This window comes from Rutilus rutilus (genome assembly GCF_951802725.1).
Source record: "Rutilus rutilus genome assembly, chromosome: 13".
NCBI classification, from domain to species: domain Eukaryota; kingdom Metazoa; phylum Chordata; class Actinopteri; order Cypriniformes; family Leuciscidae; genus Rutilus; species Rutilus rutilus.
Window position 1 is genome coordinate 7,222,264 of NC_140218.1, and position 27,557 is coordinate 7,249,820.

Here is a 27,557-nt window from a genome sequence, read left to right on the forward strand (position 1 = left end):
GTGTTCCACCAACAAGTGCCTGTGCCACTGTACTTTGAAGATCAGGAGAAAATTCATGCAATTCACACTCACCTGACATCAGTTCTGGGGAACACACACACACACACACACACACACACACACAAAGTGACAAGATCAAATTCACCATGGATGTCCTTTTTTTTATTTTTTTTTATCTATCAGTGAGAAGTACTTTGACAGGATAGAAAAACAGTTAAAGAGTGGCAAGCCATAGGGGAGTCATCATAACTCATAAATGGTATTAATAAATAATTTGTTTTACAATCGTTTTACGATTGTGACTACAATCATTACACACAGACTTCTGTATTAAAGCAATTTTATTTTGATATTTAAAATAGGAACAAAGCAGCAAATTACAAACAATAGGACAAAGACAATAGAAAAAATATACAAATTAAATAAACTGAAGTTTTCCAAGTACAATACCAGGTTTATTTACCATATAGTAAGAAATAGGCCCTTCTACCGAAATTGAATAACATGTAAAAAAAAACCACTATATAGTCTTCTCTGTGTGAATATAAACTGATTTATATTAAAAATAAAAAAGTGATTGTCAAAAGAATTTAATTTATTTTTTATTTTTATTAACCTTAATGAAATGTATGGCAACAGTTTAAGAGGCTGCTCCCTTTAAGGACAAATCCACAGATATAGTTACACATCTGATTTTCTCCCATTTGTTTTTCGCTCGTGTAGGACCATCAACTGTGTACATTTAATGCTCCTCAGTCGACACAATGTGCATTTTGACAATTGTGTGTGTAGTTTGCATGCATGTGAGGTGACATCTGTGCTCATACTTCAGCTGTACTTTCAGCACGAGCACCACACTGAAATAATAACAGCATCTGATAGTTTGGCAGTTCATTTTCATCTAAGACTACATTCACACTCAATCCAAATCAGATTATCTGTGATTGGAATCTGATCTAAATGATTGTCTTCTTATTTTATAGAATACTTGCATTAGTGTCTATGGCCAAAAAACAGCACCAGCCTCATCGAGGGGTTTTCAACACAGATGTCGTCTTACATCTAGCCATGGTGCTGGACAAAGACATTTGGGCCCAGTTTCACAGACAGGGTTTAGATTAAGCCAGGATTAGCCCTTAGTTAGGACTGATTTAAGTAGCTTTTATAAATGTGCCTTAGGATAAAACATTACTGGTGTGAATCTCGAGACAAAACAATGACACTGACATGTTTTTGGAAATGTGAGTTGCTTTCAGGTAAAACAGCTCAAGCATGTATTTTAGTCCGGGACTAGCTTAAGCCTGGTCTGTGAAACCTGGGGCTAATGTTTAAAGGTGCCGTACGTACATTTTTGTTGTTGTTCACATTTACTGAATATGATCAGATATGCACAAAATCTGATTTGGACTGATATATTGAACAAGGCTATGTGCTTGTAATGTTATTTCATGTTTTAAGACACTGAAGCTTTCTCAGAGACCTCAGGGTTTTCTCCACAACCGTTCATGGCGACGGACACACAGTCACTGGAACTGGATCCCAATTCTTTCTCTCTTTTAAAACACGGGATCTGTAAAGAAAACAACAGAAAACTGAGCTTAGTGAGCAACACAATTACAAGACGACATGTTAACCAAAAATCAAATAAAATGTTGCCAAAGTCAAAGCTTAATTTATACATTTAAAGCACATTCTTTAACATTATTTGAAATATTCAAAAACGAGCAAATTATTTACTAAATTAACATTCACTTATTTGTAATCATTTAAACTGGTTTATAAATAATTCTGTTTGATCCACTGGTTTCACACATGAATATAGGCTACTTGATTTTCAATTAAGGATTAACTTTTCAATGAATACATTGATGAACAGTGAATTAATGGTGAGCAGTAAAGGGCCTGTTTTTGGTGACAATAGCTCCGTTTACAAGGACACCTTTTGTTTCAATCAGAATTAATTTATTCCAATAGATTAATCCAAACGTATCGTTTACATAGATGCTAAATAAAGCAATTCGAGCTTCAAATCGTACACACTGCATGAATATACAGTTTCCCGCTGTTGCACCCGCGGGGGGTTTTAAATCGCTAATTTAAAAGTAAAACTAAAATGTGCTCGGCCGCACGTGTCCACAGAACATGGAGTGGCTCAAACTCTTTGACCCCGTTAAAATTGAAGAGATGGACAGTAACGATGTACATTTACTTGAGTACACTTTTTGAGTATTTTTTAAATACTCTTTTAAAGCATTTTTTCTGGTGACAGACAGCCTATCAGTGATCACTCTTGTAAGGTCACGTGTCGTGAAGTTCAGTGATTTCCCATCATTCTCTTTGAACACTAATCAACTGGAGGCAAAATGGACGAAGACAGATCCTCGGTGCAGTGTGTGCATCCATGGCAGACAGCTCTTTCTGTTCTGCTGTGTGTTAAAGCTGTAGGGCTGAGCAAATATGGGCAGAACTCTTTACCGCCCTAGTGCTTCAAAAATCCTTTTAAAGGTATACATGTGAATTAAACGTGGCACACTGTTGGGACACTCCAGGCACAGGACGGCTCTGTCAGGAGAGATTTGCTTCACAGAACATGTGCTTTCAACTACATACTGTTTACTTACTGGTGTGTTCTAATATGTAACTATGCCATGTTTGGTCTCATCTGACAGCTTCTAAACTGAAATGAATGGTGATGAACTTAATAGAGATATTAAAGTATCCTAATGTACAATCTAGGTACTATTGCTTAAACATGCATTGAGGAGAATAGGTTAATGGTCTCTTTTCCCCCTCTGGATCTCCACACATTTGCCTCATCTTTTGGTTTCCTGTCGGTTGGTTTTAGTGTCGGTATGCCACTCATGTTCAATGCTTTGCTCAGGGTATAAGAAGAAGGTAACTAGATCTAGGAGAAAGGCTTTAACCCTGTCACTCCCGCACACCGGTGCGTAACCTCATACTACAAGGAAGGCTTTTCCAGCCTCTTCTGCACGACAGTGCATTATTTGTTACAACTGAGTTTCTATACAGTATGTTGTTCCACTCTACTGTCTGTATATTTAAACATGTAACTTAATAACTTTGCCTGCTTTAAAGGCTTTGAGAATCTTTCTTTTTATCACTGATCATGTTGAAAGCTAAAGTGGTTAAAACTTTCGTTATCTAAACGTTCAGGTTAAATCTTACGTTTTCCTATCAGTTCTAAGACCTTTACCTTTAAAGAATAAGAGGTTAAAGAATAACAACAACTTTAATGGAGTCAGATTAATTATATCAGAGTCAGATAAATATGGCTGTCTTTTTATGTCAATTCAGTCGTTTAATTTCTACAATTTCTGGTTTTATAACATTCTGAAAGCCCTTAACTCCACAGATACTAGTAACTGGTAGGTGTATTCACTAGGTTGCTTCAGAGGCATAAGGTACTGTAAGTATTACATACAACAATAATAAAACAATGCATTGACATTTACTTTTTACTTTTGATACTTGAAAAACGAGTACTTTTGTACTTTTACTTAAGTAAAAATCGGTCTTTACAACTTTTACCTGTACCGGAGTAATACCTGACCAGTATATCTGTACTTTCACTGAAGTAAGGAAGTGTGTGTTTTGTCCACCTCTGTTAAATCGTTATTAAGATCTGCCTCCGGTGACTAGGGCTGGGCGATATGGACCAAAAGTCATATCCCGATATATTTAGGCTGAATATCGATATACGATATATATCCCGATATTTTTTCCGCAAAGTGAGAGCAAATGTTCAGTCAAAGTCAAAGCCAAATATGACATGTCACAAGTAGTTTTATTGAAACCAGCTATTTCAGTGAACAGTTGCGAAATCAAATGAATAAATAATAAACAGGTTTCTTTACCTTAGGGCTGCACGATTATGACAAAAATCATAATTGCTGATTATTCCCTTGGAATTGTAATTGCGATTTATTAATTATGATTATCAAAATTTACATTGAATATATATATATATATATAAACAAATTTTGTGTAAACGTGTTATAATTTGCCTATATATAGGCAAATTATAACATGTTTATACAAAATTTGTTAACACACACACACACACACACACACACACACACAAGTACGGTCCCCCTTTACTTAACATAAATTGTAAGAATATGACTAATAGTAAAGACTATAAATAAACATTAGGCCTATGCTAAAGCTATAGCAGTCCCAGACTAGTTTTTGTTAATACAATGTTGGTATGAGCCACTAGAGTCATTTAAAAATATAAAAAAATAACACAAAGAAAAATAAAGTGGCATTTTGGGGTTAATATGGAAACGACAGTTGACATGGTGAATACACAATACTAACAATAACTGTTAATGAACCATGGAAACTGCTCCTGGTAAACAGAATGAAAATCATACCTGCATTACTTTTATTTTGTGTAATTTACAACGTAACGGCGTTGCATGCTCGTAGTTTCTTTTGCACTTTATGGCGATACAGCGCGCGCCGCTGCATTTGCGCGTGCAATTGAGTGTGCGCTAAGAGCACAGGATAACGGCTGACAGAATAATAAAGTCAGTTTTTCTAAGGTGAAAGACTTCAGCGTACACTTATGTCACTGCCTGGTAGTTCCAGCACAATTATGGTGACAAATATGAGACCAAATACCATGTGTGTAACACCAAATAAGAATAAATCATGTGATGGGAATCAGTCTCAGCACCACAACGGTGTGTACTGGCATTTTAAGAAAGGATATACAAGTTAAAAACCTAAAATGCAAACAATGAGAGGCTGCCAGGCCTCTCTCACTCCACATCATGTTCTCACTAGGTCGGATCACTTTCCACGTAATCGCACTTAAATCGAGATTTTAAAATCGCAAAGGCTGCGATTATTACAGACATAGCAACAGTAACTAAAGGGGCCGGGTCTTCGTGAACACGAACAGTCAATTGCCTTTATCTACTTTTCTGTCCTTATAAATTTAAGTAATACTTGCCATCCGGTGTTTCCAGAAGCAAAAGCACAAGATGATGATGAAGATGATGAAGACTGGAATTAAAGCATAAAGAAGCCAGTGTAGGTCAGAGGAGCTGAGAGGTGTTGGGCTGGTGGAGTGTGGAGGAGCTGGACTGGAGGAAACTGGAGCTCCTGTAAGAGACAACAGGAGCAGAATTAATTAAGAGGAATATGCACTCAAATCAAATTACCACCTTAAAACATTAATTATCAATCCTACTTTAGCAACTGTTACCATCTGCCAAATTATCAGACAAGCTTTTGCTTTTTTCTCTGAAATCTGTGCCACAGAGACCTGGACATTGGATAGGGGGCGCTGGCCCAAAAAAGGTTGAGAACCACTGCTCTAAAGCAACGCTGGCAGCACTCATGCATTGTTTTTTTTAAGCCAGCTTCTGCACCTGACGCACAACACAGGGACTCAACTTCTTTGATTGACCCCTGCGAGGCCTTTTCCAAGTGGAACCCGTCTTGGAAAACCTCTGTATGACCCTGGCCTGCACTGTAACTCAGCTTCAGGGTCATCTTTGTGGAGAGCAACTATTCTAATTCTCAAATCCTTAGAGTTATTTGCCACGAGGTGCCATGTTGAACATCCAGTGGTCAGTATGAGAGAATTGTACTCAAAGCACAAATTTTAACTGCTCTAATACAAGATACAACAATTTGTATGGTCCTGTCAAGCAGACAAAAACATGAACATGATGAATAGGACATGTGGCTTTGCATGGTTAAACGACGTACAGCTATTGTCACTTAGGGTGTACTCACTTTTGTTGCCAGCTATTTTGACAATGGCTGTATGTTGAGTTATTTTCAGAGGACAGTAAATAATATATACTGCTATACAAAGCAGCACATTGACTAGAATAAAATATGAAAGAGCAAAAGCTTTCAACTTTTTAATTTATTTCATTAAAGCTTTCTGTTCTGTTTTTTTTTATGAGCATATGTACAGGCTATATGTATATATATGCTGCTTTGCTTTCTTTACTTCGTTGTATGTAATTTGTACATTTTTGCTATGTAGGTTACTTATATTTTTGATACCTTGGCATTAAATAAATAAATAACAATAAAAAATAAATAAAAAAAAGAGTCTGATAATTTGGCAGATAACAGTTGCTAAAGAGTCTGTGGTGTGTTTGCACAGCTTTAAACACAAACTTTTCAAGAAATAATGTAAGCAAGTTTTTTCCCCCCTCTCTTCTAAATTGTTAAATAAATCATGAGGAGTTAATGCTGATCAAATTATGTGCATCTGATTCTTTACATCACCTAAATCTTATCACTTATAAATTGCAAAAAGCCCTTTTTATTTGGATTCAGTCTCTGCAGTTTTTAGTGATGTTGTGTGATTTATAAAAACATTTAGACTAGATAAAATGCTTTGAAATGTTGCAATTCATTGCAGGTAGAGTAGGTGTAACATCAAGGTGTAACAGGCTTTCGAAACTGTAGCTCAAACAGTAGGCTATAGCTTTGTAAGTCGCTTTGGATAAAAGAGTCTGCCAAATACATAAATGTAAATTAACTTCATTTTAAAAACTACATGAGCACAATCATGACCATTTATATATATATATATATATATATATATATATATATTTTTTTTTTTTTCATAATCCTGATTCTGGTACATTGCAGTTAAACAGACATATTATAGTAATATACTCACTGTTGACCACAAGTGTAGCAGTCAGCTCACACACTTTCTTTCCAGTGTAGGCTTCTGCTTTATAGAGTCCTGATCTGGAGATGTCCACATTCTGAATGATTACAGATAAATGTCCTTTTCCTAATATCAGTGAAACTCCAGGTCTGGGAGGATCATCATAGACCCAAGGCTTCTGCGCAACAAGTTCAGTATATTCCTTCTTCTTGTCTTCTTTAAAAGAAATCTTCACTACATCTGCTTTCTCCACTTCTTCGATGTCGAAGGATATTGTAGCATTCTGTCCATCGATCGCCTCGAACTTCGACCCAGCAACAACCAGAGCTGCAAATCAGAACCTCTGTATTAGAATAATGAGGAATAAACTGACAGCACTTGTTTCAATCAACTTATCATCAGTCTACATACCCGATAAAAGTACCAAAAACAAGGTGAAAATAGTATTCATCTTCAGAAAAGGCACCAGGATAAGCTTAAAATGTGTAAGCCTAAATGCTAACAAGTGATAGCGGATCGCGTTTCTTCTCTTTACGAGATTTGCAGCAGACTGTGTTAATGCCCTACACATGTAATTTGTAGAATTCCACTGAATAAGACAAATCCTTATTAAAAGTGTTTTATGTTATGAAGAAATGGCGCAGACGCAAGCCACTCCTATAACTCGTCGTCGGAAGCATAATATGAGCAACGCAACATCTGAGCATAGTGACCTTCTTCCGGTGAGCTTTTCAAAGCTTCGAAGCAGTTAAACCGATTCGCAAAATGATTCACTGTTTCGAAGCGTTCGAAACACCACAAGTTGATGACTCTCTCACTCTCCCCGCCCAGTGGAAATTTTGGTTTGACTAAAAGCTCCGCCCAGGCGCCCACAGATCGGGGCCGGGGAAAAGTGCACATAGAGAGAGAATGCATCTTCTCGATCATAGATCTGAAGATAGAGCAGCCCTCTGAAAAATGACTATGCGCGTGCCCGCCTTTGTCCACAAGACCGAAAGTGAATGTGAAGTGTCCGACTCAAATTTCAACCATTCGCGTTCCTTAATATATTAGTCTGCGTCAACGTGTACATATTCACACTTAGATTTTTACAGGTCATATTTGTACTATCGAAATATCCACTGCGTTTGTTATGTAAAACACAGTATTGGGTTGTAAAATCATTTACTTACTTGCGATATCGAAGGTTTCCGAAGAGAAAAAGATTACAACACATTTTAGTGTGTATAGCTGCCTTCGACATGGTTTGTCTGCTTGGTTCTCAAATGACTTAGTTTCTAAACGTCACAGACAGTATCACATCAGTGTTAAAACAACCCCCAACCAATCAGCGCAAATCCCTCACTGTGCAGCCAATCGCAGAGTCATGGACTTAAAGAATCTAGGTTTTAGAGTTGCGTCATCTTAGTTTACTCCAATGAGAATCGACCGTTGTTGACAGAAAGAAAAGACCGTTGGGTGTCGACAGCAAATGGCGGCTCGTGGAGTCTCTCATAGATCAAGTTCTTTTTCGTTCTTCGCTTAGGGTATACATATATATATATATTTTTTTTTTATAGTTACAGCAATGTTATTTTTAAAAGATAAAAAAACTGCTATTATTTGACGATGTGTGGTCATCCAGCGTTGCCTGCCTTAACACATTTAAGGCTAACGTGACTTTTTTATGTTCTTAAACTTAATCATGTCATGTTCAATATATGGTTTCACCAAGACAGGAGACCTGCAGGTGACAAGTTATTTTCTTAATCTATTGCAAACAAGTGAAATTTAATTAATCTTATTGCACTTATATCTGTTTACACACACACACACACACACACACACACACACACACACACACACACACACACACACACACATTTGCACTGTAATAACAATGGATTTGTACATTTGGAACAAACTGCATGTCAAGCATTTTTGTCTGTTCTTTCCGCCATGTTGTTCTTGTGGTTTCCTCTATGGTTTGTAGTGCTGCATGAGGAGGATCCAGTTGCTCAGAGAAAGCAGTGTGAATGTAGGCTACTACTGACACAGGGGAGAAAATGATCAAAGTAGCTCAAGTCAGCAGAAGCAACCTAAATATAACTAAACATTGGGTGCTATAGGCTACCATAATTCACAAAGACCAACACTGGGAAGTTTAGTGTTTATAAAAGGTTTATTTGAAAAAAATTAAAAAGGCTTGAAAAATCCACAGAGCTACAGCGGTCAGTGCAGGGAGTCTTCAAGATCCACTGAATCCTTTGTGCTTCTTGTGTTGAAAGCAGAATAAAGGAGACAAAAACTGGAAAATTATATTATATACAGTAGTATATAATACAATTTTGGTATTAAGTATGATTCCTTCCCCCATCCCATCATGTAATATTAGCCACGTATGTTTTTTTTTAACTGGTTGCCTTTTTAAACTTATTTTTAGCAGCTTTTTTAAATCTCACTTATGAGCTTCCCTTTAACATCTATCCAAAAATCAGCTCAGCTGAAACATGGTATACAGATAGTCGATCTGTAATCTCAATGCCTAAACTCCACCCAAACAATTTTGCTTAATTTGTAGCAATATGCTCTTTCCTACAATAAGGAATTTTATTCTTTATTTCACATTCATTTATAAGGAATAAAAAGGATATTCTCATATCACATTCACACGCCTCAATGTTATATTTAACCCGCTTTAGAACTTTTTTCTCTGTTTACACAACGATGGATAAAACTGCATTAATAGAACGGGTTTAACCATTAATAGGCTGTTTGTGGTTTGATAAATTAGCTACTTTATCCAATAACATATCTAAACCACAATCTATAATCTGATAACATCCCCAAAATTTACTAATTTAGAGAGCAATAATAAACTAAGTATTCTTTAATACACAAGTTAATTAGATTCAGATGTAGTGAGAATATATTAAACGTGTTCTTTAAACGTCTTATCTTACCTTTTAAAAGTGCGTCATAAACGGCCCGGGCTGCGCTCCCCCAAAAGCATCGTAAAGCCTATTTGATCGTAGAATAATTGCCATCAATAGTCTCTACGGTTAACTTAGCTTTAGATGCTTTTGGGAAACACAGCCCTTTTCTGTTGCAACTCTAAACCATTCAAAACAGCGAAATAGTCTCCGGGAAAGTGGTAAAAAGGATGATTGCTCCGGCAGGTAGACATCTTTCGGCTATCATTGTTTATTCTGAGGTGAGGTGTCTATCTAGGCATGTCATAATATATGTGTGCTCGGAGACTCCACCTTCTTTGAAGTGGAAATTTCCCCTGAGCCCTGACTCATTTTTCTGTTCAGTCTGTCGAGTAGTGATGGGAGAAACTAAGCTTCGAATCAATTGAACCGCTCGCAAAATGATTCATTGTTTCGATTCATTTTCACCACGCGCACGCTGTGACTGACCCCTGCTGGGTAGAACAGTGTAATGCAACAAACACTCAGGCCAAATAAACACTCATGCATAAATACACATTACAAACATATAGCAAATGTTTTATTTTAAGTAAAATCGATCAAATGCAATTCATCTAACAAGATGGAATATCAAGTGTCTATATGTGTTCTAAGCGGTTTGATTAACAAGGTCGGGAACAGACCACACAATCGCACATATGTCTAGACATACGGTATTCCAACAAAGTTTTAAAGTGAAGTTAACGCATCTTCACCTCGTGGGTTTTTTGTGAGAGGAGAGAGATTTTGAGATATATTGACATTTATAGTGCTATTTAATTAGTTACGTATTTAGACTAGATTTAATTTTACATAGGCTATTGACTGATAGGCTACGACAGTTACAGCTAGGATAAATATCATCATCATCATCATTCATCATTCATCATCATCATCTTCTTCCGCTTATCCGGAGCCGGGTCGTGGGGGCAGCAGTCTAAGCAGGGATGCCCAGACTTCCCTCTCTCTTGACACTTCCTCCAGCTCTTCTGGGGAGGACACCGAGGCGTTCCCAGGCCAGCCGGGAGACATAATCCCCCCAGCGTGTCCAAGGTTTTCTTCCCTGGGGTCTCTTCCCGTGGGGACGCGCCCGAAACACATTCCCAGGATGGTTTTGTCCATTGTCCAACAACAGTAAAGCTTAAAAAATAATAATAACTTAAATCAATGAATGAGGAATTTTTTGCAAACTTAAGTAAACGCTTATTATTAAAAATCCATAGCAAACTAGAAAGACAATTGTCTTACCTTTCGAAGGAGTGATCTCGTCGGGTGCAGCGGATATTTCACCGAACAACGAATGCCACAGGATAAAACATAAGAACATTGCAATAATTATTGATTTTTCTACCATGATAATGTTCAGAGCTGTGACAGACTTTAGTTATTCGTTCGACAAACTTTAGTAACTCTATATGCTTTAGTAAAGTTTTACGAATGAATCCGTCACTCAGATGAGCAAGAAAACCGAGGCACTAGACAGATTTTATGAACCGAGCCACTGACTAGACAGCCAGATCAGCTGCACACATGATTCCTTCTCTCTAATTGGCCAAGCACCTGCTGGAGGAGTTAGCGTCATAGTATGGCTGCATCCAAGTGGTACGGAGGAGCTAGAGCACAACCTCTTCGCGTCGTTGTTGCTTCACTTTCTACACTTGTACACCTCGCTGGATTTAGTGGGCGCGGCCGCGCATGCGCAGATTAACTTTCACGATAAACACGATCCCAAAGAACAAGCTGAGTGATACTCACATACTGCACATGCACAGTTAGACCCTCTCCCCACCAAGAATACAGAAGACATTCAACATCTGCTGCTGCATTTATTGAACAAAACTTGTTTTGGAGGTATGAAAGTAAATTTTTTCATGAGATGTATTTTTGTCATACTGTCCTGACATTTTGTATGAATTAATCAAAACTTACTTAGTTTGAATTATTGTTTTGTTGACTTCTAAGTGCATGGTTAGCATGTGTCAAAGTCAGCGTGTCTAGCAGGTATATGATGTTCTGTCATGGCTGATAGGGTCGGGGACGGTTGCAACAAGTTATAAATTGCATGTTTAATAAAAGTTTGTTGCATTGCAAATTCTTCCTGTCTGACACTGAAATATGGAGAGATTGAATAGCATCTGTAACACCTGCACACTGAATCTATGTAGGCCTATGTTCACACTACGAAAGAAACAGGGAAAGAGAAAGAAACACTTCAACCACAAGCCAGATTTTCTTAAATAAAATGCAGTCACGTGATGCCTGTGTAAAGAGACGTGTGCTTCATCTATGGGAGAATCTCTCATGATGACCAAATTCAGACCAATTATTTTCCCTTTATAAAGACTGCAAGTATACGCGTATCCTAACATAAATCATAATGTGTGGATCTGAATATCCGCTGTCGAAGCTTTTTTTCATCTCTGATTCATCAAACCTGCAATCTCAACAATATAATAAAAGCTGTATAACTTTATTTCTTAAAACAATTAAAAAGAGATTTTTAGCATCAATACCAGCTTACAAGAAAATATTAACAGTATAATTTGTGTTGTGAAGGTATAAATCCACATTTTCATGAAATAACTTCAATGTTACTTTGTCTGATTTTTGTGCATGCACTTTTAAATTGAAACAAATGTGTATTGCATCAATAACAGCTGTCATCTTAAACTGTAGACAAATGTATTTAAAGGCCCCCTGAAATCAAAATGTAAGTTTTTTAGCTTTTAGTATGAATATGTCAGTCTTAAGGTATTAATAAGCCGGTGTGCTCCAAAACAATGACAAAATTGGCACTAGGAGATTAAGTGCCTATATGAGCTTAGATGCTAAAATTGTATTATCATTATATCACACTACAATAGAAAATGACCTGTCAAATAAATGAAACATTATGACAAATTAATTTGAGTTGAAATCGTTTGATTAGCTTACTTCTAGAGATTGCAGTGATGCATGACATGCTGAAAGATTACTTGAAATAATACTGAAAATAGGTTGAGATGAATGTTACTGTGGTCTAGAAGCGCCACTTCCCTCTAACATTCATAAAGCTGAGGCTAGTGCTTTGATTATTACACAAGTTAAAGGGATAGTTCACCCAAAATGAATATTATCCCATGATTTACTCACCCTGAAGTTATCCTAGGTGTATATGACATTCTTTCAGACGAATACAATCAGAGTTATATTACAAAATGTCCTGGCTCTTCCAACTTTATAATGGCAGTGAACGGCCGTTTCTGTTTTGAAGTCCATTAAAGCTGACTACAATCATTACACAGACTTCAGTAAGGCCATTTTTTTTTATTTTGAACAAAGAAGCAAATTACAAGCAATAGGATAACAAATACAATAGAAAAAAAATATACAAATGAAATAAACTGAAGTTTTAGGCACAATAGCAGGTTTATGTACCATGTAGTAAGAATACTTAAAATAGGCCCTACCGAAATTGAATAAAATGTAAAAAACCAACAAAAAAAAACACTATATATAGTTCTATAGTTTAAATTTAATGCTCCTGTCCACATGATGTGCTTTTTGACATAACTGTGTGTGTAGCTGTGAAAGAGAACTGAATTTGCGATCAGATGCATGTGAGGCGACATCTGTACTCATACTTCAGTTGTACTTTCAGCACGAGCACCACACTGAAATAATAACAGCATCTGATAGTTTGGCAGTTCATTTTCATCTAAGACTACATTCACACTCAATCCAAATCAGATTATCTGTGATTGGAATCTGATCTCTTTTATTTTCTAGAATACCTGCATTAGTGTCTATGGCCAAATAACAGCACCAGCCTCATCGAGGGGTTTTCAACACAGATGTCGTCTTACATCTAGCCATGGTGCTGGACAAAGACATTTGGGCCCAGTTTCACAGACAGGGTTTAGATTAAGCCAGGATTTGCCCTTAGATCAATTAGGACTGATTTAAGTAGCTTTTATAAATGTGTCTTAGAAAAAAAACATTACTGAATCTCGAGAAAAAAAACATTACTGAATCTCGAGACAAAACAATGACACTGACATGTTTTTTTTCAGGTAAAACAGCTCAAACATGTATTTGAGTCCGGGACTATCTTAAGCCTGGTCTGTGAAACCTGGGGCTAATGTTTAAAGGTGCAGTACGTAATATTTTTTTGTAGTTCACATTTACCGAATATGATCAGATATGCACAAAATCTGATTTGGACTGACTTGGCTAAAGTGATTGTAATGTTATTTAGTGTTTTAAGACACTCAGGTCTCTGTGAGAAGAGATTCAGTATTTTCTCCACAACCGTTCATGGCGACGGACACACAGTCACTGGAACTGGATCCCGATTCTTTCTTTCTTTTAAAACACGGGATCTGTAAAGAAAACAACAGAAAACTGAGCTTAGTGAAAAACACAATTACAAGATGAAAAAAAACAAAAATCAAACAAAATGTTGCCAAAGTCAAAGCTTAATTTATACATTTAAAGCACATTCTTTGAAATATTCAAAAACAAGCTAATTATTTACTAAATTAACATTCACTTATTTTTAATCATTTAAACTGGTTTATAACTCATTCTGTCTAATCCACTGGCTTCACACATGAATATACTTGATTTTCAATTAAGGATTAACTTTTCACTGAATATGTCGACGAACAGTAAATTAATGGTCACCAGTAAAAGGCCTGTTTTTGGAGACAATAGCTCCGTTTACAGGGACACCTTTTGTTTCAATCAGAATTAATTTATTCCAATAGATTAATCCAAACGTAGCGTTTGCTAACACACTGCAGGAATATACAGTTTCCCGCTGTTAGCGCATACACTAACCATTTTCCTAATATTTGTCTCTTTTCCTGGTTTTAAAGAGCAGACTTAATCTGTATTTATTTCAGGTCGTGATTAGGAGACGAGCACATGAACCGTTGTGTCGTGCTGCTTATGTTCATCACGCAGTAAAAGCGCCTCTTCACGCTCCTAACACAAAGCATCTGTGGATGAGAGTCTGAAACAAGCACTGGTGGGACGTCATCCAGCTTCACTTCACAAACGACGAGTTTAAGGAGAATTTTAGGATGACGGGACACTCATTTATTACACTTAATTTAACAACAACAGCTTGTTCAATACACCGTTTCTACATCATTGCACATGCGCAGTCCTTTCCAGTTTCGGGTTCCCATCCGTCCTCTCGATCAGATTAGAAAAGGTTTAAAACACCCCTAACAATCCAAATGAAATATTATTTGGATTTGGCCAACTGACGTGGTTCCTAGGGATGTGGCGGTGAGGATATTTTCCCACTGGTTAATCGACGTGTGACAACACCTGTGAGGTTTTTTAAAATCGCTAATTTAAAAGCAAAACTAAAATGCACGCATCCACAGAACATGAAGAGGCTCAAACTCTTTGACCCCATTAAAATTTAAGAGGTGGACAGTAACGATGTACATTTACTTGAGTACACTGAGTATTTTTTAAATACTCTTTTAAAGCATTTTTAATGTAAACTTTTTACTTTAACTTCATCCCTACATTTGAAAGACAAATATCGTACTTTTTACTCCTCTGTATTTCAAAGTCCGAGAAGAAAGTAGTGATGTCAGTCAGGGGATGATTTTTTTTTCATCTCTAAAACATGATTGGTGTTCTGCAGGTGACAGACAGCCTATCAGTGATCACTCTTGTAAGGTCACGTGTCGTAAAGTTCAGTGATTTCCCATCATTCTCTTTGAACACTAATCAACTGGAGGCAAAATGGATGAAGACAGATCCTCGGTGCAGTGTGTGCATCCATGGCAGACAGCTCTTTCTGTTCTGCTGTGTGTTAAAGCTGTAGGGCTGAGCAAATATGGGCAGAACTCTTTACCGCCCTAGTGCTTCAAAAATCATCGGCTGGATATTTTGGCTCAAAACAGTGGATGAAACCTTACACAGAGACAGAACGCATTTAGGCCACGTCCACCGTCTTATAACTAAAAACAAAACAATATCTAAAAGCTGCTGTGTGACAGGGTGCAAACAAGCTAAAAAACCCAGAACTAAGTTTTTATAAGCTAATGAAACATAAAAGCCAGCCTTAAGGGGACAAAAGTGGATACAGGCAATAAGACCTGAAGCATCAGCTGGAACAAATGGGTAAATTGGGATCCTGACACTCAGCATGCACTAGAAATACACTACATGTGCAGTAAACATTTTGTCACTGGTAAGTCAAATATCCAAATGTCAGTTTTATATAGTATATTTCTGTAAGCTAAGCTATCCTGTCACCGATTACATTCCTCTCCAGTGGCTGTAAGTTCGTTCTCAGAGTAATAGGACATGTTACACTATCAATTGCCTGCATCCATCCGTTTTTTGGACAGCTTATAAAAACGTAGTGCTTGTTTGCTGCACACCCGTCACACAGCAGCTTTTAGACATTGTTTTGTTTTTTTGTTGTAAGTCAGAAATGACACGGAGGAAGCTTTACGTAATACAAAGTCAATGGAGACGGTTAGGTTGTTTTCCCCCCGGTGCGAGAGGTTTTAGGATGACGACGAGTGTCGCTTTGTCTCTTTATGTTTCTACAATCCAAACCATAGGAATCACTTTATAATAACTTTAATATCAACATCTTATCAGCTTAACACATCATTAGAACCACAGTGCTGCTCCCATCCATCACTAAAAGCATAAATTTAAGTAATACCTGCCATCCTGTGTTTCCAGAAGCAAAAGCAAAAAAGCACAAGATGATGATGATGATGAAGATGATGAAGACTGGAATTAAAGCATAATGCCCTCGTAGGTCAGAGGAGCTGAGAGGTGTTGGGCTGGAGGAGTGTGGAGGAGATGTAGTGGAGGAAACTAGAGCTTCTGTAAGAGACAACAGGAACAGAATTAATTGAGAGAAATATACACTCAAATAAAATGATCTTTACCTTACAACCACCTTAAAACATTAATGATCAATCCTACTTTATTAACTGTTACAATCTGCCAAACTATCAGACAAGTCTGTGCCACAGAGTTCAGAGAAAGTGCAAAAGCTTGTCTGATAATTTGGCAGATAACAGTTGCTAAAGAGTCTGTGGTGTATTTGCACAGCTTTAAACACAAACTTTGAAGTTTTTAAGAAATAATGTAAGCTAAATCCCCCCCCCCCCCCCCCTCCCTTTTCTAAATCGTTAAATAAATCATGAGGAGTTAATGCTGATCAAATGATGTGACATTGATTCTTTACATGACCATTACGTTGTGTGATTTATAAAAAAAAACATTTAGATTAGATAAAATGCTTTGCAATTCATTCTAGGTAGAGTAGGTGTAGCATCAAGTTGTAACAGTCTTTCCAGTAGCTCAAACAGTAGAGCTTTGGCGCTTGCAACGCCAAAGTCATGGGTTCGATTCCCATTTAATAATGTAAATGTGTACCTTAAAATGCAATGCAAGTCGCTTTGGATAAAAGCATCTGCCAAATGCATAAATGTAAATGTAAATTAACTTAATTTAAAAAACTTCATGAGCACAATCATGACCATTCTTTTTCATAATCCTGATTCTGGAACATTGCAGTTAAACAGACATATTATAGTAATATACTCACTGTTGACCACAAGTGTAGCATTCCCCTCAGACACTTTCCCTCCAGTGTAGGCTTCTGCTTTATAGAGTCCTGATCTGGAGATGTTCACATTCTGAATGGTTAGAGATAAACATCCTTTTCCAACTATCAGTGAAACTCCAGGTCTGGGAGGATCATCATAGACCCAAGGTTTCTGCGCAATAAGTTCAGCATATTCCTTCTTCTTGTCTTCTTTAAAAGAAATCTTCACTACATCTGCTTTCTCCACTTCTTCGATGTCGAAGGATATTGTAGCATTCTGTCCATCGATCGCCTCGAACTTCGACCCAGCAACAACCAGAACTGCAAATCAGAACCACTGTATTAGAATAATGAGGAATAAACTGATAGTACGGTTTTCATCAACCTATTAAATCATCAGTCTACATACCCGATAAAAGTACCAAATTCATCGTGAAAATAGTATTCAAATGTGTAAAAAGACTCGCTAGATGCGAAGCTAAATGCTAACTGGTGATAGCGGATCGCGTTTCTTCTCTTTACGAGATTTGCAGCAGACTGTGTCACTGCCCTACACATGTCATTTGTAGAATTCCACTGAATAAGACAAATCCTTATTTAAAGTATAGTTGTATTGTGAAGAAATGGCGCAGATGCAAGCCGCTCCTGACTCGTCGGAAGGAGACATGTGCCGGTATTCGGTAAAGCGATAAATCGCGGTAATGAATATGTACGATATTGTTATCACGGGCACTTCAAAATACAGTGGAAAAATAATAGATCCGAATTTATATTTTTAGAAACGCATTCGCTTATTTTCCATCGCCCGCTTGAAGAAACACTGCGTATATGCTGCGCAGAACACGCGTGCGCACTCTGATATAAACAATCCCCACATGTAGAAGACTGTGTGCACGCAGTGCGCGCCGCCGCGCTCTAATCCTCACACGAAGAAGCAGCATGGCGGAAGGAGGAACGCTACCGACAATTTATCCCCCTTCAAAAAGGGTAAAGTCAGAGGTTTGGAAATATTTTGGGTTCCAAAAAAATGCAGAGGGATTGCTGATCGAAGACAGTTTCCCTTTGTGTAAGACATGTGGACGGAAAGTGGCTGCGAAACACAGGAACACGTCTAACATGTTCGCTCATATTCGTGACAACCATCCACTGCAATTCAGGGAGATAAAGTTAAGACACTTTATTTCTCATGTTGAATACCACATAAAACAACTATTTGAAAGACAGGATGGCAAAATTATGTTAACTTATTTTCATTTGCTGCATGTAGCTTGCTTCCACCACGTAGCCTAACGTTAGTTTAAGAGTTAGCATGAACTCCACTTGCTACACTTAAGTTTGCGTCTCATATTTTAACAACAAAAATACAATACTCAGCTAAAGTAAGTTCTGTAATTAATAATGGAAGTTAGACAGAATAATTAATTTGATTTTAAGTTAAAAAAGGAACGCAACACAATCATACATTTCCACACAGTGCGAGTAAACTTGATGTTTATACATGTTTACAAGAGAGTACAAGTGCAAAACTTAAGCTCATCATCGTGTGTTTTCCATTACTAAAATCTAGTATGGAATGACAGATGCATTTAGTTGAAAGTTGGAACTTGGGTTATTTTAAATCTAACAAACAAAAAACAAAAATGTACTTTGCTTGTATTCTCTGTCTGAACAGCATTTTATTTAAATTATCAGAGGTATGAAGTAATATTTTTCATTCCTATTTTATAGAGTGGCCATGCATCTAGCAGTGCTGGTTCATCTTCAGCTGAAGCCATCGTTCAGCCAACAGTCCAAGAGGCATTCCAGCGTCAGGCTTCATATGGACCTTTATCTCATCGGGCCAAGGAAATCAATCATGCCATAGCATATTGTATTGCTAAAGACATGATCCCCATTTACACAGTAGCAAAACCAGGATTTATGAAACTGATGAAGACAACAGTTCCACTTTACAAATTTCCCTCACAGAAGTTTTTCTCTAAGACAGAATTACCCAAAATGTATAACAGTCTAAAAGATGATGTTGGCAGCCGTATAGCCCAGGGAAAATGGTATGCAGCAACTACTGACCTATGGACCAGCAGTGTAGGAAGTGGTCATCCATACATCAGCTTCACCATCCACTACCTCACAGATTGGAAACTTCAATCAAACTGCCTGGAAACGCAGTTCTTTCCAGAAGACCACACTGCTGACAATATCAGTGAATTTTTGATAACATGTTGCAGGAGTGGGGCATCAACAAAGACTTTCTTGTCAGTATTACAACTGATAATGCTACAAACATGAAAAAGGCATTCGAGAGTGACACCACTACCTTTCCCGGCCAGTGGTTTGGCTGTTTTGGCCACAACTTGAATCTGGCCATTTCTAAAGCTCTGAAAAACCAGAGGGTGGACACAGCTGTCCGAAGCTGTCGACGTTTGGTGCAGGGATTTTCAAGAAGCTGGAAGAGAAGAAGAGAGCTCAGAAATAAACAAGAGGCCTTAAATGTCCCTCAAGAGGTCACTCATCCATGACGTAGTCACTAGATGGGGATCAACACAGAAAATTCTGCGGAGGTTTACTGAACAACAGCAGGCAGTCTGTGCTGTACTGGCAACAGAGAGAGGCGCATGGCATTTGATGCAAAAGGATGCAGATATTGCAGTCATTGAACAAGTCTTGCAAAACCTTCAACCACTCAGTGCTTTTACTGATGCTTTGGCTTCAGAGAGCAGAGTAAGTCTGTCAGCCCTGAGGCCGGTGCTAAGTCACATCATTTCAGACATTCTTGAGGTAAAAAATGAAGACAGTGCCCTCACCATAGACCTGAAGAGGGTAATGAAGTCAGATCTTGAATCCAGGTACAGTGTTGATGCAAAGAATGGTAAATGGTAAATGGACTGCATTTATATAGCGCTTTCACAGACCCAATGGCCACCAAAGCGCTTTACAATATTGCCTCACATTCACCCATTCACTCACTCATTCATACACCGACGGCGGTGTCAGCCATGCAAGGCGATCCAGCTCGTCGGGAGCAGCTGGGGTTAGGTGTCTTGCTCAAGGACACCTCGACACTTGGTCAGGTGGAACCGGGGATTAAACCACCAACCTTCCGGTTTGTAGACAATCTACATGAACCACTGAGCCACTGCCGCCCCTTTTCTGATGACCTTGATGCTACGGTCAACTGCTGTATTGAGGAAGCCTCAAAACTGGCAGAGATGACAACACTGAGTGAGGGAGCTGCCCAGACAGAGCAAAGCAGCACAACTCACATCCCCCCCACCCACCTCTGAAAAACAGCAGCAAAGCTTGGCCACCCTGCTCAACAAATTCACCTCCACAAGGCAGCAGAGAGCAGATGAGCAGGAGGGTGAAGGCAGCATTAAGTCAAAGACTGAAGCTGAGATCAAACTGTATCTTTCTCTGGCACTAATTAAATCAGAGGCAGATCCATTGCAGTCTCTTTTTTTCTCCGAAGTCTGAAGTCTTTTGCGTTTTACAGCGGGTGAATCTCCAGTTGTCACTGGTGATTGTCGTTTGAACATTTCTGGATCTGCCATCAAATTGCTAAGTTTAATTATATCAAGTGCTGTGAGAAAAGGCTATAAATCTCCACCTCCAACATCCTCACACTCATAGCCGACTCGCCGAGACTCTTCTTTATGTGGACAGATGTGACGGAATGACACAAAGACATTCTCGAATTTCCCGTGGAAATCCACCAGTAACACTGGAGTTAAAATCATTATTACAAGCTTACCATTTTGAATCGAGCTAAGGCAAGCAGAGAGTGTTGAACACTGGCTGGTTATGTACTTACTCAAATTTATTGTGGATCATTTTTAACCCAAAAAAGCTACGGACTGCAGCTTTAATAATACCGAACAGATTTTCACGCGGGTTTTTTTTATGCAAAGGTCATACATGTAGCTATGATACAGGACACATGGTTCGGCATATTTTAATATTAACAGTGGGCTTAACAGTAATAGAATATTCTGATATTTGATATAAAGTGACCAGACGTCCGAGATCAAAACTGGGAACATAATCACCAAAAAGGGGGACATTTTGACTATAAATCTTATTGAGAAACCTAATGTTGTGTCTTCAAAAACAAAACGGGGACAGAGGTAGTTTTTTTTTCTGTTTTTAGCCAGGGACAGGCTATTAATTTATATTTGTCTCTCTCTATCACACACACACACACACACACACACACACACACACACTCACTCACTCACTCACTCTACTACTACGTTCTTCTGCATCCATCTCCTCCCAGCCTTTGTCCAAGCCCGGCCCCCCGAGTCACAACACACACACACACGAAATAGTGAAGCTACCACCAAAATAATAAGTTAACGTTACTAGCTAAGCTACAAGTAGTGACTGCCGAACACTGATAATACAGTCTGTAAATTTACTTTGTAAATTTCGCTGGCCAAAGTTATACCAGTAATATTTTATTTCTACAATAGCATTCTTGTGTCAGTTGTAAGTCAGTGTTATGGAATATGACTTATCAGTTCATAGCCGGGTGAACACCGGCCGGTGCAGTAAACCGATTTCAGTAACGTTACAATAATATCAAAGATCCTTGCTCCTTCTCAACTCTCTGTAATATTCTATTCACAAAATACAACCAGTACGGTAATGTTAAATCTTACTTGTGAAAAGTAATCCCCCGAGCCCTATTTGCGATAGTCCGCCGATTTGAGCAGGAATATGCTGTACAGTGCTCGGCATCTTAACTGCTGTCACGCCAATAAACTATGATGACCGTTTAAGCGTTTCTCAGTTTCTCTTCTGTCAATGACTCTCCCCGCCCATCTATGACTCTCCCCCGCCCACCCAGTGTACATTTATGATCTCGACAGCAAAGGTCGCGAGCAGCCTTCTGAAAAATGACTAGCAGCTTTGCGCGTGCCCGCCATTTTCCACAAGACCGAAATTGAATATGAATTGTCCGACTCAAATTTTCTGCGTCAACGTGTACATATTCAAACTATCGAAATATCCACTGCGTTTGTTATGTAAAACATAATATTGGGTGGTAAAATAATTTACTTACTTGCGACATTGACGGTTTCCGTAGAGAAAACGATTACAACACATTTTAGTGTGTATAGCTGCCTTCGACATGGTCTGTCTGTTTCGTTCTCGACGTACTTTAGTTTCTAAACGTCACAGACAGTATCACATCAGTGTTAAAACAACCCCCAACCAATCAGCGCAAATCCTTCCCTGTGCAGCCAATCACAGTGCTTGTCACACAAAGTACATTGAGTCATGGACCTATAGAAGAAGGTTTTACAATTGCGTCATCTTCGTTTACTCCAATGAGAATCGACCGTTGTTGACAAAAAGAAAAGACCGTTGGGTGTTGTCATCAAATGGCGGCCCATGGAGTCTCTCATAGATATGTTCTTCGCTTAGCCTTAGGGTATAAAAAAAATTATTTTATTTTTGTAGTAAGATAAAAAAAATCTGCTATTATTTGACAATGTGTGGTCAACCAGCGTTGCCTGCCTTAACATATTTCAGTTTAACGTTACTTTTTTTTTATTCTTAAACTTAATCATGTCACGTTCAATATGGTTTCACAAAGACAGGAGACCTGCAGGTGACAGGTTATCTATTACAAACAAGTGAAATTTAATTAATCTTATGTATCCTTTACTTACACTATATAAATTAATACATGATATATCCAAGTCTAAATAAAAAACATGTTTATACACACACACACACACACATATATATATATAGACAGACATTTGCACTGTATAACAATGGATTTATACATTTCGAACAAACTGCATGTCAAGCATTTTTGTCAGTTCTTTCCGCCATGTTGTTCTTGGTCTCCACTATGGTTTGCAGTCCTGCATGAGGAGGATCCAGTTGCTCAGAGAAAGCAATATGAATGTACTATTCCCACTGACACACAGGAGAAAATGATCATGGTGGCTCAAGTCAGCAGGGGGAACCTAAATATAACTAAACATTGGGTGCTATACCATAATTCACAAAGACCAACACTGGGAAGTTTAATGTTTATAAAAGGTTTATTTTTTTTTAAAAAAAGCTTGAAAAAATCCACAGAGCTACGTGCGTCAGTGCAGGGAGTCTTCAGGATCCAATGTGCTTCTTGTGTTGAAAGCAGAATAAAAGAGGCAAACACTGGAAATGTTATTATACAGTAGTATATAATACAATTTTGGTATTTAGTATGATTCCTTCCCCCATCCCATCATTTAATATTAGCCACATATGTTAAAAAAAAAAAAAAAAAACTTTTTAAAAATGTTTTTAGCAGTTTTTTTTATCTCACTTATGAGCTTCCCTTTAACATCAATCCAAAAATCAGCTCAGCTGAAACATGATATGATACTTAGTCAACAGAATCTCAGTGCCTAAACTCCACCCAAACGGTTTTGCTTACTCTAAATTTGTAGCAATGGTCTTTCCTACAATAAGGAATTTTCTTCTTTATATCACATTAATTTATAAGGAATAAAAACGGTTATTCTCATATCACACGCCTCAATGTTATATTTAACCCGTTTTAGAACTTTTTTCTCTATTTACACAACGATGGATAAAACTGCGTTAATAGAACGGGTTTAACCATAAATAGGCTGTTTGTGGTTCGATAAATTACTTTATCCAATAACATATCTAAAGCACAATCTATTGTATGATAACATCCCTTACTAATTTAGAGAGCAATAATAAAAGCATTCTTTAATACGCAAGTTAATTTGATTCAGACGTTGATAATATAAACGTGTTCTTTAAACGTCTTATCTTACCTTTTAAAAGTGCGTCATAAACGGCCTGGGCTGCGCTCCCCCAAAAGCATCGTAAAGCCTATTTGATCGTAGAATACTTGCCATCAATAGTCTCTATCCCTGATAGCACACGACTATTTGATGTGAAACTTACATCTGGAAGACGTATTTTAAAGAGTGTTTGCTCATCTGCAATACGTCTATTGGACGTTTCCTGTCAGATGTCAAATAGACGTTTAGAAGATGTCTTTAAGATGTAATGATTTAGAATGATTTAGAATGTATGTTAAACTGACATCTTCTAAACGTCTATTTGACATCTGACAGGAAACGTCCTATAGATGTATTGCAGATGAGCAAACACTCTTTAAAATATGTCTTCCAGATGTAAGTTTCACATCAAATAGTCGTGTGCTATCTACGGTTAACTAGCTCTCGATGCTTTTGGGAAACACAGCCCATTTCTGTTGCAACTCTAAACAATTCGAAACAGCGAAATAATTTCCGGAAAAGTGGTAAAAAGGCTGATCGCTCCGGCAGGTAGACATCTTTGTATTGTTTATTCTGAGGTGGTGAGGTGCCGAGCTCGAGTCATGTCATATATGTGTGTGCTCGGAGGCTCCACCTTCTTTGAAGTGGAAATTTCCTCTGGCTCATTTTTCTGTTCAGTCTGTCGAGTGGTGATGAAGGAGAAACTAAGCTTCGAATCAATTGAACCGCTCGCCAAATGATTCATTGTTTAGATTCATTTTCGCCACACGCACGCTGTGACTGACCCCTGCTGTTCACAACAGTGTGATGCAACAAACACTCAGGCCAAACATGCATAAATGCACCTTTCACACACATAAAGTGTAAAGTATGGACTAGTGGTTCGTTTAGGATGGGAGCACTACAGAAATAATCCGGCCAGAGAATCCTTTATCAGCTTTATTTTCAAGATCAGGATGCCAATATACAAGTTCGTATAAGTGAGTGTATGTGGTCCAAACAGGGAGAAAGAAAAAATAAATAATGCAATGGTAATAATAACTGTGAGCTCATTGAAGTAATGAATACTTGTTTGTTAACAAATGTTTATGACATTTAGAAAATATAGCATTGATAAACGTTTTAAGAACCCATACCGGTACAAATATGACAGTAGAGTACGATTATATTCTCTTTCACTGAACTGAGGAAGAATTGAGGAAGAACTGATGAAGAACGGATGTAGGGAAAATATTGGACCAATCAGCGGAAAGGGGCGTTTCCTGCCGCCCACATGAGAACATGAATATCCATGCAAGCTGTTAATATTAGCTAATATTTGCCAAATGAATATACTTGTTATAACTTAACTACTGATTATACTGAGACTTTTCAGTTTGAAGGATTCGCTACACACACACACACACACACACACACACACACACACACACACACACACACACACACACACACACACACACACACACACACACACACACACACACAAAACCTTGACATAAACACGCTCATTGATCTCCATCTAGTGGTGTAATGCTGTAAAATACAGAAAAAGTCACTGAATTAATCCTTTTAGTGAATGGATTCAACATATTTGAATAACTGGAATAATCAGCATCAGCAGCTTTGACAGAAAATAGGAATAGTGGATGTAAGAAAGTATCAAAGTGTCAAATGAGACTTGAATACTTAGTGAATAGAGTTAAGACTAAATTGCTGATCAGTTTATTCCGGTATTTTAATGTTACCTCATTGGCAGATTATAGCAAGGCCTGGGCAACTCATGGAAATTAATACAAACTTAAAAAGTCAATTTCTAGAGAAAATGCAATTCTATAGTTCTAAAATATTAGCTTCAGAATATTAGTTCTAAACAACAACCCTTTTTTTACTACACAAACATGTTCATGTTGTTCAGTTGTCTCATTAAATCAAATTTCATGAGACAACATTTCACATGAACATGTTTGTTTGTGCAGTTGTATGATAATCATCTTTACAGATATGAATTTAACAACAATTTAGAGCCTTTAATACAAGTACTAGGCAAATAAATAGATAGCCATTCTATGTTTGCCACAAGATGTTTAAACTATACACATTTAATCTATAATAAACTGGAAGCCTTTAATCAGCCAGATTCATCAGCGCCATATGAATGTGTATTCCCTGCATTCTGATTAATTCTGCTGTCTTGTTATTCTTTCTTTAATGTTGTTCATTATAGTTACTGCAAGTAATACCCTCAATTTACAAGTGCAACATGCCAAGGTTTTATAGTGTTATTTCGCGATTAAAGAGTGCGAAATAACACTCTAAAACCTTGGCATATTGCACTTGTAAATTGAGGGAATACACATAGGCGCTGGATGAATCTGAATCGCGGCATGAAACAATCGGCATATTAAAGAGGAAGAACTGACAAAATACACTTGCTTTGTATTCACGCTCACTATATTACATCAGTAATCTCAAGATGCTGCCAACAAAACGAGCGTACTGTACTGTACTGTACTGTACTACTATATTGAACATAGGCTATAGATAGACATTGATAAGAAATTGATTACACATTTATGCAAATATTTAAAAATTTTAATACAGTATCTCATCACATCCACAGACAGCATGAACAGTACAGCACTGACATCATTTTAATAAGTGCTTTATTTAGAAGGTTTTTATTATATATAAAAGATTCATTTTAGTTTTACATTTTAATAATGAACTGATTAACTTAATTATTTCATTTGATGAAAAGCTAATTTGGGAAACCCAAATCTAAACAGTGAAATTTTAAATGCATGAACATTTTGAAGGAAAAAAAAGGAAAGCTGCTGTTCTTCATCATCATCATCGCTCACACACACTCTTCCTCGTGTGTGAATGACCATGGCCGCACTGAACTCTGGGCCGGTTCTGCTCGGGTCTCCTCTACAGAGAGAGGAACATCCAGAGACTGATCCATTTCTACAAAAGATGAACATCAACTTAAACACACTCTATTATTTCAGTGCAGATCTTCATTCAGAAACAAATGACACTAAACTCATGTTTTGAGCGCGAGTGTGTTAATAAATGAATAATATGCTGTTTAAAGAATAATCATACCCTCAGAGGAACAAACACAAGTCCTCATCATCTTCCAGAGAGCAGACAGACAGCAGGACACTGATGGACAAACAGTCGAGACTGAAGAGCCTGGACAGGGAGGGACATTACAACACATTTACATTAACATTAACAGACACAGTGTGACAGTCTCGCGCCATCTAGCGCGCGCATCATGTAAACGTTCTCTCTGTAGTTGAAACGCGCGGTATTAGTCATTAGTCAGAATTATGAGTGTGTGACGAATGGTTGAAAAGCAACTATTTACTTGATACTAGACTTGACACTGAGACTTACAGTTACGTTATTAAATGTTAATTAGATAACATGTAACAATGAGCAATACAGCTTTTATTAATCCCTTTTAGGCTACTTAATAAAATACAAATGCTAATTTCTAAATTAGATGTTGAAATTAACATGAACTAAGATTAATAAATGCATGCAGAAGTCATCATCGTTAA

General features: G+C 37.6%; 2 protein-coding genes across 4 annotated transcripts in view; both read right to left on the reverse strand.

Moving 5' to 3' along the window:
- Positions 1 to 27,557, reverse strand: part of LOC311302647 (uncharacterized protein) — an 80,040-nt gene that overhangs the window by 19,596 nt on the left and 32,887 nt on the right. The gene's annotated exons all lie outside the window — the stretch shown is intronic.
- LOC311302642 (uncharacterized protein) lies at positions 324 to 20,305 on the reverse strand. Of its 3 annotated transcripts, XM_084428645.1 has the most exons (5): positions 19,524 to 20,305; positions 19,277 to 19,394; positions 17,207 to 17,527; positions 16,310 to 16,476; positions 13,805 to 13,985 (listed from the first exon to the last, which is right to left on the reverse strand). In XM_084428645.1, the coding sequence occupies exons 2-5, from the start codon at positions 19,308 to 19,310 to the stop codon at positions 13,875 to 13,877; spliced, it is 633 nt and encodes a 210-aa protein (XP_084284771.1). In that variant the 5' UTR covers positions 19,311 to 19,394; positions 19,524 to 20,305; the 3' UTR covers positions 13,805 to 13,874. The 3 variants fall into 3 exon arrangements, with proteins under 3 accessions (XP_084284772.1, XP_084284771.1, XP_084284770.1); XM_084428646.1 differs by lacking the exons at positions 13,805 to 13,985; positions 16,310 to 16,476 and adding exons at positions 324 to 1,570; positions 4,982 to 5,133 and having other exon boundaries at positions 19,277 to 20,305; XM_084428644.1 differs by having other exon boundaries at positions 19,277 to 20,305.